Source organism: Melanaphis sacchari, unplaced genomic scaffold (genome assembly GCF_002803265.2).
Source record: "Melanaphis sacchari strain LSU unplaced genomic scaffold, SCAv2.0 Contig44_pilon_pilon, whole genome shotgun sequence".
Classification (NCBI taxonomy): Eukaryota; Metazoa; Arthropoda; class Insecta; order Hemiptera; family Aphididae; genus Melanaphis; species Melanaphis sacchari.
In genome coordinates, this window is record NW_020271295.1 from 2,493,422 (window position 1) to 2,508,259 (window position 14,838).

Consider the following 14,838-nt stretch of genomic DNA (forward strand, 5'->3'; position numbering starts at 1 on the left):
ACTACTTCAACTTGCAACATAACTAATATTTTCACTTGCATTTGTATTAAAATATTAAAAAAAGTTGTTGACAAAACACAAAATAAATTATTATTTTTGAATTTTTAATAACAGTTTGTTGAATAAAATAAATTAAACCATTTTTATCTACTAATTATTTTTCTACGATACTACATTATATGTTTGTTAAGTGCAAGACAATATTAATTGCGCTCTCCTAATGGAGAAATATTAATTTATAATATTTACAAAACATTTATAACTTATAAAGTATGTATTAAAAACAATTGTTTGATAATAGATATAGGCTGAGACAATTACATAGATACTCTTTAGTCTTCAAATCTACATTATTATGTATGTGAAGAGTAAAGAATTATATATTTTACATTATTTAAAATACTTTAGGTACCTTCTTAAATTTAAAATAAAAATAAATTAAGCAAATTGTTTTATTTTGAAAAGCATATCATTAATCGTATAAGAGCTTAACAGCGTGTATATTTTATAATTTAGTGTATTTTTATAACAGAAAAAAAATCTTAGTTTAAATTATTATGCTAACACCTATATTGTTCAAATGAATATATATGCCTGCGTAATGAGTATATTATTATTATTATCATGTTTCAACACGTGGTCACACCACTTGTCTGCATGTTTTTTTAATAGTCGTGATTTAAAAGATAGTACTTTTAAATTAGTTTAACCGGAAAGTACCTACCTACATTTCAAAGAAGATGTTAACAATCACGTGATAGAAGCCAAGCTTGTACTGGCGTAATAATAATCGGTGTATAGAAATCGAATGGATATTAATATATTTTTACGATAAATCACAAGTGATTACGTCTACTATAAAACATTTGATATAAACTACTCGAAAAATAATTTACGTTAAATGTTTTCACCAGTTTTGATTTTGTATTGTGGATTCCCTAACTGACATTTTATTACACGTGGTAGACAATAATACATTGATTAAAAAAATTATGATGCAAACCGGTAAGTTTGAACACTAATTATTTTATTTTCTTGTATTTGAAATTAATTACTAACCTGTTTAATACTATGCATAATTAATAATTATCGTGTATTAGTATTCTTATCAATCTTATCTTATATTTTATTTATTCAAAACTCTTATTTGCTTGTAATTGGAATTTATTTTGAACTTCGTACGATTATTAACGGCTAACATTAGGGTCAAACATCATAGTGTAGTAATTCAATAATATAGCTAATGGGTGTCCAAATACTATACACAATACACATATTACTCATATTAGGTATATTGTATAGGTTTGCTTACTACTAAGCATGAGTTAAACAAATTTTTTATTATATTTTTAAATGTGCATCAATATATTTCAATATAAATGAATATTGATATACCTACTTTCATTCGTTTTCCACTCCCAGTATGATCTAATATATTAAACCAATTACTATTAACTACTTTCTTAGTTAGGCATTTTTAAGTTAAAGTAGGTAATTTTAACTATTATGATATCACGTGATAGCTTTGATTTGTACAATTATAAGAGGTAACAGTTATTGAGAACTCTGACTATCTAAATACTAAACATATATTAATAGATACTGAGTTTCTAGTGCATGTACTGATTTTTATATAGATGATTTCCAAACACCACAATAGGTATATCAGTGCTTTAATTGGTAAAATAAAATTAGGACTCTGCTTAATTTAAAAAAAAATACGTATCTATCATACATTTTATACGTTGTTAAACTGTGGTGAGCTACGCTCCCCCTCAAATAATCCTCTTTCATTGTATGCTAAAATATTTAGAAATAATTAATTTAAATTTTAAAACATAAAAAATAAAATATATTACAAAAAAAATTCGTTGATAATTATTATATAGTTATGTAATATGATTATTAATAATATTCATAAACAATTTCTAAAAACTATGATAATTTGTTGTTTTTGAGTAGAGAGACAAAAATATGATTTTACAATGATATGTATGTAAATGGATTTTTTGTTATAGTTAAAAAGCAAATAACCATAGATTTTTTAAACTTTGAAGTTTTTTATAGTAAATATTTATTTTTATTTTATACAACAAATTGGGACAAGTTAAAAAAAAAAAAATGATGTAATTGTGAACATAGTTAGGTTATTAATATACAAATAAAAAATACTTAAATTTATAAGTTAAAGTGAAAAAGAGATTGTGGTTACTGGTTAGTAGTGTACATTAGATGAAGGCTTGCAAAATTGTTAAGATAATTGACTGGAATTGAAAAGCGGAGTATAGAACAATGATGTGAACGGGTAGAACATTAAAGTTAGAATATTGGAATTAATAAGAGCTAAGAGTATGGAAGAGAGTTGGCGATCAGCAAGATTCGAGAAGATAGAAGAAGTTTTGAGCTTATAGGTAGTTAGTATTAGAGTAAGGTTCTTATTTTGTATTTATAGTTAAACTTAAGACTATACTCATATAACACAATTAAATGTTCCAAGCTTTATAAATGTAATATATTATATTGATTTTTGTTTTTGTTTAAAATAATGTTACAAGAAATTAATGTTTTTTTGATATCCCATTTTAATAATTTAAAATTTAAGACAAAAAACATATTTTACTTAAAATATTAAGAATTAAGTACTTGTAATTTATAACAGTCTATATAATAACTTTAAGTTCCCTGTAGTAATACTTAGTTCATGTGTATATTGTAGCTAGGTAAATAGTTAATAGGTAATAGCGATTAATATAGGACATTATTTTAGCGATTTAGCGGATAATGATAACCGATAGGTGTTATTGGTAACTGGTAAGCTACTGAAATAGGTAGTGTTTATTCATTAAAATGATGACGTTAATATTAGATGCATTAAGACATTCGTCACTGATTACGTTTTGTTTACTAATAATTTATATATGTTGCGGATAACTTCACAAATAAACAGAGAAAATAAATTACGTATCAATAAAATTGAATGTATGCCAACAAAGAAGGTGATTTTAAATAAAACCAATAAACGTCCTCATTTGGATTATTGATATTAGGTACCTACTACATAAAATTAATAGTAAAAAAGTTGAAAAATGTAAATAATGTTTTAGGAATTGTTATAATGAATGCGTACGTCAAAGTTCCAATCTTATCTGTCTTAAGAATATATTTCAACAAACACCATTATATAACTCAAAGACGTTACCACCATAGTCTAATACAAGGTAGGCAATTTTTATTATATTTATTAAACTGGGAAGGAGTGAACGGGGATAACAAAATATTATGTATAGCAGTGATGGCCAACCCGTGATCCGCTGGTCAAATCCGTTATACGAATAATTTTATAGTCTGCGAGATTTTTCACGCTTTTAAAAAATATATTTTTTTTTATTATTTTTTTTTTTTTTTGTATTTGGTCCAAATTTAGTACGAGAAGATATATTTTTGTATTCGGTCAATTGGATATAATCCATTTCCAATGTGGCCTACAAGAAATATAATTTGGTTTGGTTACTTATTCTACTATATAAGAAATAGGAATGACGTTCTAAACATATGTATAATAGGTTTATTTAAGGGATTCCTTCATTTATATATGAAATAATTAATTTGTGAAAAATGATAATATTTATTAGACTTCGCTCATAAAAAAATAAAAATAAAAAAAAAACGTAGAAGAAATAATATATTCCTAATTTCCCACTATAGATACGTCACTAATATAACACATATTATATAGTTGTAGTACAAACTATAATGGACTTATCATTGCTCATAATTAATCACGTAACAATATGTTTATGAATAAACCTCTCACAGCGCATAGGTACTCTCTTAAGTCTTTTTTTAATAGGTGATTAAGAAATCCATTCAATATCTGTTGATGAAAAGTGAAAGTCTATAGTATCAATAAAACTAAGTAGTTAAGTATGGTTGTAGATTATGAGTCACTACTTGGCACTTTTTGAAACATATATAAGTAAGATAATGTTTAAATTTTGTCTTTATTGTTGCGTACCAAGACTGCCAATCATTCGTTTATGGCACAAAGGCATTTTATGAATACTATTTATGATTGTTTCAATATAAAATTATATTTATTAAACATCTGATAATTATTATTACAAAATATTTAAATATAAAAAAAATTACAATGATTGGTAACAGCTTTGGTTTCTATAAATTGTTTATTGTATAATTGTTTTATATAAATAGCCAAATTATTGTTATCTTAAGGTGCATCGTATAACGTATTAAATAATAATATTAAACTGCAATTAAACGTAGGTACACAGTACACATCTATATTTTGTTGTGATTTTAATCAGTTTTTTTTAATACTTACAGTGTATATATTTATTCGATAGTTTAATGTTAATTGGGTAAAGACATGAATGAGTTATACAGTGAAAACTGTGTAATGCGGACCCTAAATAAAATAGAAAACTATCCAATACGGAATTTTTTTTTGGTCCCGGCATGTTCCTATAGTTTTATATAGACATTGAACGGACATGGCCGTTTTCAACCAAAAACGTACCTTTCTCTTTTCAATCGATTCCCTTTTCAACCAAATTAAAAAAAAAAAAAACACCGATTCCCTTTTCGACCAAAATAAAATTGTATATAATATATATAAAAAAAATAAAATAATTGGTATGTAATTTTTGTAAAAGGCAATTATATAATTATATAATTTTGAAAATGATTAAAAGTATAAAATGCATAAAATGTTGTAAAATTAAATGTATAAAATTATTTAAAATATAAATTATATATATTAACATCATTTTTATGTTAATATGTCACAATATGTAATATGTATAATATTATATAAAAAAATAAAATTTAAACCACAGAAGTAGGTTTGTGACATATTTGATATTAATATAAAAATGATTTTAACATATATATTCTTATATTTTAAATAATTTTTCACATTTTATTTTACAAAATTTTATGCAAATTTTTTAATCATTTTCAAAATTATATAATTATACAATTGTATTAATTTTACAAAAAATTATATAAAGGTACTTACCAATTATTTTATTTTTTTATATAATACATAAAATTTTGTTTTGGCCGAAAAGAGAAGAGTAAGATTTTGGTCGAAAAATTAATCGGCCAAAAAAAAGAGGATACGTTTTTGATCGAAAACGGTTTCGTCCACGTTGAACTTCAATAAAACGGAACCTCCCTAACGAGAAACGGAATGGTTTTTTAGGTCCAAAGCGAGTAAAAACCTTGCATAAGCCAAAAATAGAACACGCGTCGTGTTACATTGATATGAATATGTAGGTTGTAGGTATATCGTAAAACGATAATTAAGATAAAACTGCACTACATATATTAGTTACGTAATTTGTATTTTTTGGTTATCGTACCTGTGATACAACTTATGTATGTATAATGTATAGCTGTGAAACAGTTATGCACTAACAGTCTTACACTGAAAAATATGCTTGTACATACTAAGTGATGTCCATTTAAATACATATTATAATATTGAAAAATAGCACTAACAGTGACAAAACAAAAACTCTACATGATTTTTGGAAAAGCTAAATGTTTAAATTTAATTCCCAACCTTCATACTTATATAATACGAGTATGTATAAATTGTTATTAGTTTCGTAAGAAAATAAGCCAATAATTATTCTAAAATAAGTTTTATAAAGTAAAGTAATAAATTAAGTTTATAATTAGTCTCTCAAAAAATAAAAATTATAAGTATTGCAAACTAATTTTTTAACGTGAAAATCTGATACGAATTTATAATCCGGAATTTTTCAGTTTTATTCAATAAAGCGGAAAACTGCTTAAAGCGAAAATTTTGAATGATCCCATGCTATTCCGCATTAAACAGTTTTCACTGTATATAATATATATATATGTAAGCACATTATTGTTGTACAAATAACGTATAGCTATAAATATAGTAGGGATGGAAATAATTTTATCATTAGAAAGGTATTGTGAAATAGATTTTCACAAAAAAAAAAAAATTATTTATACATATTATTATGACGTTGTAGTAAGTAAATACAAAAATAGGAATACATTAGTCTAGTAAAATAAAAATAAAATGTTTTATAAAAGTCAGGTAATACGAAAATTAAAAACCAATAATCTAACCATTCTAACCTATTTATAATAAAATGATTAATTATTGTTTGTTATTCAAATTTACAACAAAAATCAACGTCCATAAATAATTATAGCTTATAAATTCAATAAATAAAATGCGAAATAGGTAGGTACCAATAACGCCACACAAATATAAAAGGAGGCGAAGTTTAAACACCGTTACTGAATTATATGTGCAATTAGAAACGGAAGATGTTAGAGCGTGTTGATTTTACGATTCAAACAGTTTTATGATCGAATTTAGATTAATAAACAATACTATAGTGTTATATTTATTTTATACATATTACGTATGTGTTAATACTGTACCTACTTATAGTATTTGTTATTTAATTTAAAATATTGTAAACAATTAAAAATAATATGTTACTCTAAGTATGATTCAGTTACATTTATTTTAAACATCGTAATAATAGTAGATATTCAGTAATTTAATACAGAAACAAGTTAGTAAACATAATTATGAATGACGCACGTAAAGCGTATACCTATTATAAAGATCATACGAGAAAAATTACATAACATAAATAAACACTGAGATTTATAAACATATAGGTATCTAATTTATACTTATTATTGCATCACATTGATTCTATATCACCTCCGTTTAAAATATTAGTAGGTATATAGTATAATACTATATAGTGCTATGTTGTAGAAACACTAGAAACTTAATTAACTATATAAAAATGAAAAGTAAATAGACGTTTCTTCCTATAGTTTTGGCTGCGGCAAGATCATATCCCGTTTCGTTACCTGTGTTCATTTCCCAAATTATTTTTATATTACTCAGTTATCGATTAGGTATTGACTTGTGTACAACGTACATACAATAAAATATAATATAACCTAGTTATATTATATACATCTTAAAATAAATGCAATTATTTATAATGATAGTTATTTTCATAGTTAAAATATTTTTTAATATAAAGTATAAGTGCAATTAGTTTTGACAATAGGAATGCTTATACAAGATTCAACACATACCATTTTGTGTGTATACAAATTTGAATAATTTTGACTTATTATAAACTATAATGAAAAATTCTAATTGTCTTATCGATTTTTAATTTTATTTTTAATTGTTTTTACAGTAGCGTGTTCAGAGGGGAGCATCAGCCCCCCCCCCCCCCCAAAAAAAAAGATATATTATTGGGCTAAGCTTTTTTATTTTATTTTTTTTTTTTTGGTAAACCACCGATGTGTAAAAATTGATCAGCCCTCTCCCACCCTCAGTAAAAAATCCTGACTTTGCCACTGTATTTTTACTTATGATTTTGCTATATTTATCTAATTACGTAAATAATTTTGTATTACATTTAGTTGACTGAAACCTATTTAATAGGTAATATAATTTCTTTGTTATTTTATTTTTTTAATATAAAAACAATCTGTACATCATAGCACATAACGTAATTTTTATATTATATAAACATGACATTGAAGACATTTTTAGGAACCACCCATTGATAACCACCTACTTCCATTAAGTAATTGAATTTACAATCACTAGCGTATTAAATCACGATTCTAATTTTGTTTAAGTCTATGAAAAAGGATTTATTAGGGATGTATAATTTAGTCATATTTTTAATGAAGGGATTAGTAGGTACTTGAATTAAGTTTAGGATGGAACAATTGAATAAAGTTTAACGAAGTCTTAAACATTTTTAATTTGTAAGTCTTTATGAAATAAGTAGTTAGAAATTTGGTCCACGTGGATTATGGGGCACAAGTCAGAGTTTGGAGAGCTATATTTTGAAAAATTGGATATGAACGAATGTTGGAGAGTTTGGCCGGCCTCCAAATATGTATGACATGTGTATCTGACCACTATATTATAATATTATAACATTTTAGTTTTAAGATTGAGTTTAGACTTTAGGAGGAACCAAAAGAGATGAAATTTAGCAAATTTCCTTATATTTCTTAACTAAAAAAAATAATCATAGAAATTAGACGGAAACAAAATGAAACGTTGGCGAAATGGAAACAGACCCTCTGACAAAAATTAAAATAAAACATTTATGTAATATAAATCGGCTAATTTAATAACATTCTAAATAATAACCATAATTTTAATAGATATATTGTACATATTATTACAACGATAAAAATCTATGGGCTGATTATAAATATGAGTAAGCTAGCAGTGCACATTTTAGTTGTTTAATAGTGCCATAATAATATGATGTATGTTTATATTTTTAAACAGAAATACTTACTCAATACTTAAAAATTGAATAGGTATTATATGAACGTCAAATTTTAAATCGAATGTTAATAAACAACTTTGGTTTTTGAGTTTTCCTAATTACTTCCAGTCTTATTTTTAAATATGATAGTGTGATGCGCAAATGATTTATAATACATTTAGTATATATATATTATATATATGTATATATATATAAATATATACAATTTGGTGTATGAAAAATGTGCGATATTCAAACGATCACGATTTATAATGCAAAATTTGAATAAACCGGAACTGTTTTACAAAAAGTTTAGAATGAACAATAGTGATGGATAATACAATAAAGCAAGCCCAGATTTAGATAATTTAGGATCCGGGGCCAAACAATTTTAAGGAACTATAGCCATCATAAAAATATTTAAAAAACAAAACAAAAAAAATTTATTATTCGTCAAGGGCCTACTATTGTTTAATATCCGTTGTGGGCCCGGAGCTATGGCCCTTCTGCCCTCTTAATCCGAGCTTACAATTAAGTAAGATCATTGAAATTTAGCTAGCATACGAGTATTACATACGGCATCCTGCCTATACCCGTTTTACGGACTAAGTCAAATCTTTATAAAATTAGTGCATTTTTAAAATATTAAATTCAAACTTATAATTTTTACTATTATTTTTATAAAAAATTTAACTTGACTAAGAAATAATGAACTACCTATAATTGAATTAATTTCCAAACTTATTCTACATTATTATTTTCTTACTATTTAAATATTATAAAAACCTCTTTAAGAAAAATAGTTTGCGGAGTTTATCATTTCCTGTGAATATTAATGGTTAGCAGGATATTTGATCCTCAGCGTGTATTAACTATATATGAGTTTGGTATTAGAGTTTCTTAATACCTACGAGTATTACTTACTTAATAATATATTGTGAGGTCAAAGTTGAGTAACATATCGTGTTATTGTAGTTACCGACTTATTTAGAAATTGTTTGTCTTTGAAAAATATAATAGATAATCTAGTACATAGGTATTTTAAAGTGTCGGTTGTTCGAGTTTTTGTTTGAAATGAAAAATACGGGTGCAACACGATTGCGAATATAGTTGCTAATCAAAAAAATTTGTTTTTTAGCCGAAAAACGAACGATTACGAACGTTTTTATAGGCTACGTTATCAAGCTTATAATATCTGAATAATGTTTTATTTTGTTCGGGAATTCAACCAAAAAATTTTTTTTAAAGAAACACTATTGATACATATTAATAATATAATGTTACATTATAACTACGTTACAAACTAAAATAAAATTATGTATAAAAAAATGTTGATTAGTTAAAAAAATAATTTCGGAGTATAAATATTAATAATAATTTTACATAATGTATAATACGTTAAAAAATTTAAAAAAATACAAAATAATAGTTTTTTCTATATTTTTCTTTTTTTTTAAATTTTTTTCTTAGTAGGAATTTTCAGTTTTCCGTAAATATAAAATTAGATTCTTGTGGACTTTATAATCATTATAACTTTTTAATGTTAATTCAATTTTAGATTTATCTTTTTTGGTCATGGGATTATTTAAATTGTTTTTAATAGAATTAATTATTGTCATAGTTCGTGCATATTGTTTATTATTATAAATAAGTTAGTATCTATTCTACATCGTACCTATTTATCGCTCGGCGTTTATTTGATTATTTTAAAAATTATTATTTAAAAATTTATTATTGGCTAATAACAAATCTGGCAATAATGCACGATTAAAGACAGGTAAAAACGTTCATAATTGTGTTACTGGAAAAGGTCAATTCGAAATTGTATATTACTCAAAAATATATTGATTAAAAAAATAGGTCCATGAAAATGTAATTGAAACGATATCAAAAACATGAAAAAGTATTTATATCGATCAAAATAAAAAGACAAATGGGTCTTATTAGCCTTATTTGTTTAGATCTATAATATAATATTAATTAAAACGTTACGAATCATATTTTTATATAGCTATAGCAGGTACCAGATGTGATGATTCCGCGAACTCATGTCTCATTATAACACGTGAAATGATGATCACTTTGTTCATATCGATACTACACGGGATGTAATCATCTATTAAAATACATACAGAGTGATTCTATTATTTAAGGTAGACTCATTTTTTCGAACAGCGTATATTAATTTATTTGGAAATAGTTTTTTTATTTATACTTTATTTATTACAAATGTATAAGATAACTTTTTTTATCTTAATCAAATTTTAAGTTCTTAATTTTTTTAAATGACAGGTTACATTTTTGATTATGGTTTCCATAGCAGAAAAGTTTTCTAAAAATTAGGTGTTATAGGAGTTTGTGTTGTTTAAATTTTAAATGAGGAATTTTAATAATAGTTAATTAGTTATACCATAAATTTTTAAACTTTAAAGTAAATTTATACGAGTAGAGCAGGGGTCTCCAACCTACGGCCCGCCAAGCTTTTTGCACCGGCCCGCCAAGCTAATTGCTAATTAATGTTTTGAAAATAATATATTAATTTTCATTGTTTTTAATTTATTTTTTATTAAATTGATTAATAAATTAAAAAATTATATAAATAAACATACATTTTTTTAAATAAATCTCATCTATTCTTATTTACTTCTCAATTTCATAACCTATCAGATATTCCTAGAACCCTAGATAGACAACATTTTTTTTTTTTTTTAGACAACACATTTCTAAAAATGTTGGCCCGCGATGCCAAAGCGTATATCAAATTTGGCCCGCCGTAAAAAAAGGTTGGAGACCCCTGGAGTAGAGCATTTGGTTGATAGTACATTTTTGGTGTACCAATCTATCTAAATTTGCCAATGTCACACATAAACATTTTCAGAAAAAACTTCTGCTATGGTCTTGAAAATATATTTTAAATTGCTTATTCAAAAAAGTAAGCAATTTATAAACGATAACGAAGAAAAATAGTAGGAAATATGGAGTCTTTTTAAAAATGTTGTTTTGTAATGCCTACCTACACAAGTATGAACTTATGAAATAAATTTTTTTCAAAATATAATAGATACCTCTAATAATAACTTTTAAAATTTAAAAAAAAAAAATGTATATTTATCTTTAAAAGAATCACCTAGCACTCGGTATAATAATAACGTAGTTGGTAACTGATTAAATTACTATTTAGTCATTATAAGATCACTCACTTAATTTTTTTGCGCATTTGTAATCGGAAATAATAATTATCTCAAACCTTCCATGTGACGCAATGATGTCGTGTGACGCGTGTGCCCATCACAACCTAAATGATAAATAATACTTACCAATGAATTGACAAATGACAATCATTATCTATATATATAGGCTAGATTAAAATTTAAAAATAGTATTCTATAATATTCTACGACTATACGGCAGTAATACTTTAATATTTAAATATTAAAAACTTGATAACTTGAATTTTCCGTGATAATACCTATTAGAAGCCGGGACATAAATAGACTGAAGTAGAGGCGTACAATGAATATTATTATTATTGCATAAACATACGTAATAAAGTATATTATAATAATAAAAATCCTGTGCTACACAACAGAAAAATTATTTATCAATTCTATCACTGAACAATAAAAATGCTAGGTAGTAGGTATCTCAATATTATCCGTACTATTTTGTGTTATTAATTGTTATCAATTGTCACGCAATATCACGTTTGGATTTGACTGGTTTAATTCAACAAGTTTAAGTACTCAAGTGAATTAAATTGATAAAATTTTATTGTGTGATTTACAATTATTCGACTTTCGAGTGGCAATATTCTCGTTTCGTTTGTCAATTTGTTTGTCTAAATCGAACGCTCGTTGCCCGTGCACGTTGGACGCGTACCTTATACCTGTACCCTATATTTTTTTTCGGATTCAGTGCCTTTGGCACGTAGTGATTTAAAAAAAAAAACAACTGTAAACCATTATGTCTCCGTGTACTAAAGAAGCGAATAAAAAGACCATTGGCATCATTGGATGTGGGGCATCTGGTTTGGCGGCTCTGAAAAATTTTGCAGCCGAAGATTCACTGTTCAAATGTGTTGCGTTTGAACAGACTGCCAGCATAGGAGGTACATGGGTCTATACAGACGATATCGACCGAGATCAATATGGCTTACCAGTTCACTCCAGCATGTACAAAAGTTTGAGGTAAATGTGTGAATGAATCGTGATTATTAGATATCACGCTTGTCATATTATGTACTTATGATTCAACATTTGCATATACTATCAGGTCAAATTTGCCAAAAGAAATAATGGAGTTAAGTGGATTTCCGCATACAGGTGTTGGGGATGCTTGCTATTTTCCAGCTGCATACATACAGAAATATCTGAACGATTTTACTGATCATTTTAATTTAAGACCACATATTAAGGTAAGTCAAATAATATTGCTTGAAATTAAAAACGGTCCCATATTAATATTATCGTTATATTTTATGTTAAGTTTAATCATCATGTCGAAAAAGTAAGACCTATCAATGATAGCCAATGGGAAGTAAATGTTCTTGATTTAAAACAGCAGAGTAAAGAAACCTTCATCTTTGATGCATTGTTGATATGTGTTGGGTAAGTGATCATAAACATGTTAACAGTTTTTAACACAAATTAATTTTACAATATATTTTATTCTGTTCAGGCTTAAAAATTAACTGAAACACATTTTTGCCTTAATTAATTTGATTAAAATTTTCTTTATTTTTTACTTTTATTTTTCTAAAGAATTATATTTAATGTCACTATATTGATTAATACTATATATTATAAATTGTATACCTATTCTACACTATTATTAATTTAAAACTGTTGGGTATAATTTAATTATTTTATTATTATGCATTAAGTATGCACTATATATAATGTTTTATAATGCATTTCTGTTATATTTCATTATAACCAAAGTTAATTTAATTTAAAAATAAATAAATAAATGAGCTTTTGCAAAAATCAATAGCTTATAAAATATTTTGCATATTATAGTTTGTACTGTAATGTGATTTATATACTTAACCTTGTTTATATTCTAGTAACTATAGCAATCCTGCTATCCCAGATGTTAAGGGTTCCAACATATTTAGTGGAAAAATCATGCATAGTCATAGCTATAGAGATGCAGATATATTTAAAGGAAACTCAGTATTAGTTATAGGCTGTGGTGCATCTGGCTTAGATATATCATTTGGCGCATCAAAAGTAGCGGATAAGGTAATCTTTAAAATCATATTTAAGCTTACCTATTAATAATTTAAACATAATTTTAGGTTTTCTTGAGTCATCATAATCCTCGATTAATGAAATTGAAAATTCCATCTAATTATTTTCACAAGACTGATGTTAAAGAAATTGTTGAAGATGGTGTAATTTTTGAAGATGGTTCTTATGAAAAAATTGATACTATAGTATACTGTACAGGTAAGTTAAAAAAAATGTATTTTATCCTGTGTTACTTATTGATTTTATTTTTTAGGATATACATATAAATATCCATTTTTAAGTAGTGAATGTGGAATAAATGTTGAAAATAATGTTATTAAAAATCTTTTTAAACATATGATTAATATTGAATATCCAACGATGGGGTTTATTGGTGTACCTAGGAACACTACAGGATTTTACTTATTTGATTTTCAGGTAATTTAAGATAGTTTTTTTTTAATTGATGCGAGTAATTTATAAATATTTATTTTTTGTGATCATATATGTATTACTTAATCATATAATATTTTCAGTCTAAAATTTTTAAGAAGATTTTAGAAGGTGGTGTGAAACTGCCTAATAAAAAAGAAATGCTTCAAGATACTTATGATGAAATCGAGGCTCGATTGGCTAGTGGTCAGAGATTAAAGGATCTTCATGCATTAGGTAAAACGAAGTGGGCAATGCATTATTATACTTCTGTTTCAAAATTTGCCGGAGTAGAACACCCACCACCAGTGTTATTACAAATATATTTTGATGGTCTTGAAAGGCTTTCAGAAGATTTTTTGAACTTCAGAGGTGATAAATACCAAATTATTGATAAAGAACATTATAAGGTACAATATTTTGACCAAAATGAATCAATTATCAAGAAACAAATTTTGTATTCTTTTTAATACAATTATAACTTCAAATTATAGTTTGTTAAGTATTTGTTTTTAGAGTTTAAATTTGTTACATTGATTATTATAAATTTTATTATATCATATATTTTAGAAATATATTTTATGTATCATGTTGTTAGTAAATGTCTTATGACTTTGTTAAATATTTGAACAAAATTGTGATTGTCAATTATTTTATGTTAGGTATTTTAAGGTCAATGTATCAATATGTCTACTAACATATCAACATTATCAACTAATGACCATTTATATGTCAGTTTTAATTAATTTGTTGTTGATAAAATATTGATTTTTAAAATATGTATTCAAATTAAGAATATATTTTCATATAAATATAAATTTTCGTTATTT

General features: G+C 25.3%; 1 protein-coding gene across 2 annotated transcripts; it reads left to right on the plus strand.

The window, feature by feature from the left end:
• Window positions 1-902: 902 nt before the first annotated feature.
• Window positions 903-14,493, plus strand: LOC112597929 (senecionine N-oxygenase-like). Of its 2 annotated transcripts, XM_025344177.1 has the most exons (9): window positions 903-1,005; window positions 3,105-3,218; window positions 12,328-12,532; window positions 12,618-12,759; window positions 12,831-12,952; window positions 13,411-13,588; window positions 13,645-13,795; window positions 13,851-14,014; window positions 14,113-14,493. In XM_025344177.1, exons 1-9 carry the CDS (start codon window positions 993-995, stop codon window positions 14,476-14,478), a joined length of 1,455 nt encoding a protein of 484 aa, XP_025199962.1. In that variant the 5' UTR covers window positions 903-992; the 3' UTR covers window positions 14,479-14,493. The 2 variants fall into 2 exon arrangements, with proteins under 2 accessions (XP_025199962.1, XP_025199963.1); XM_025344178.1 differs by lacking the exon at window positions 3,105-3,218 and having other exon boundaries at window positions 914-1,005.
• Window positions 14,494-14,838: the final 345 nt, after the last annotated feature.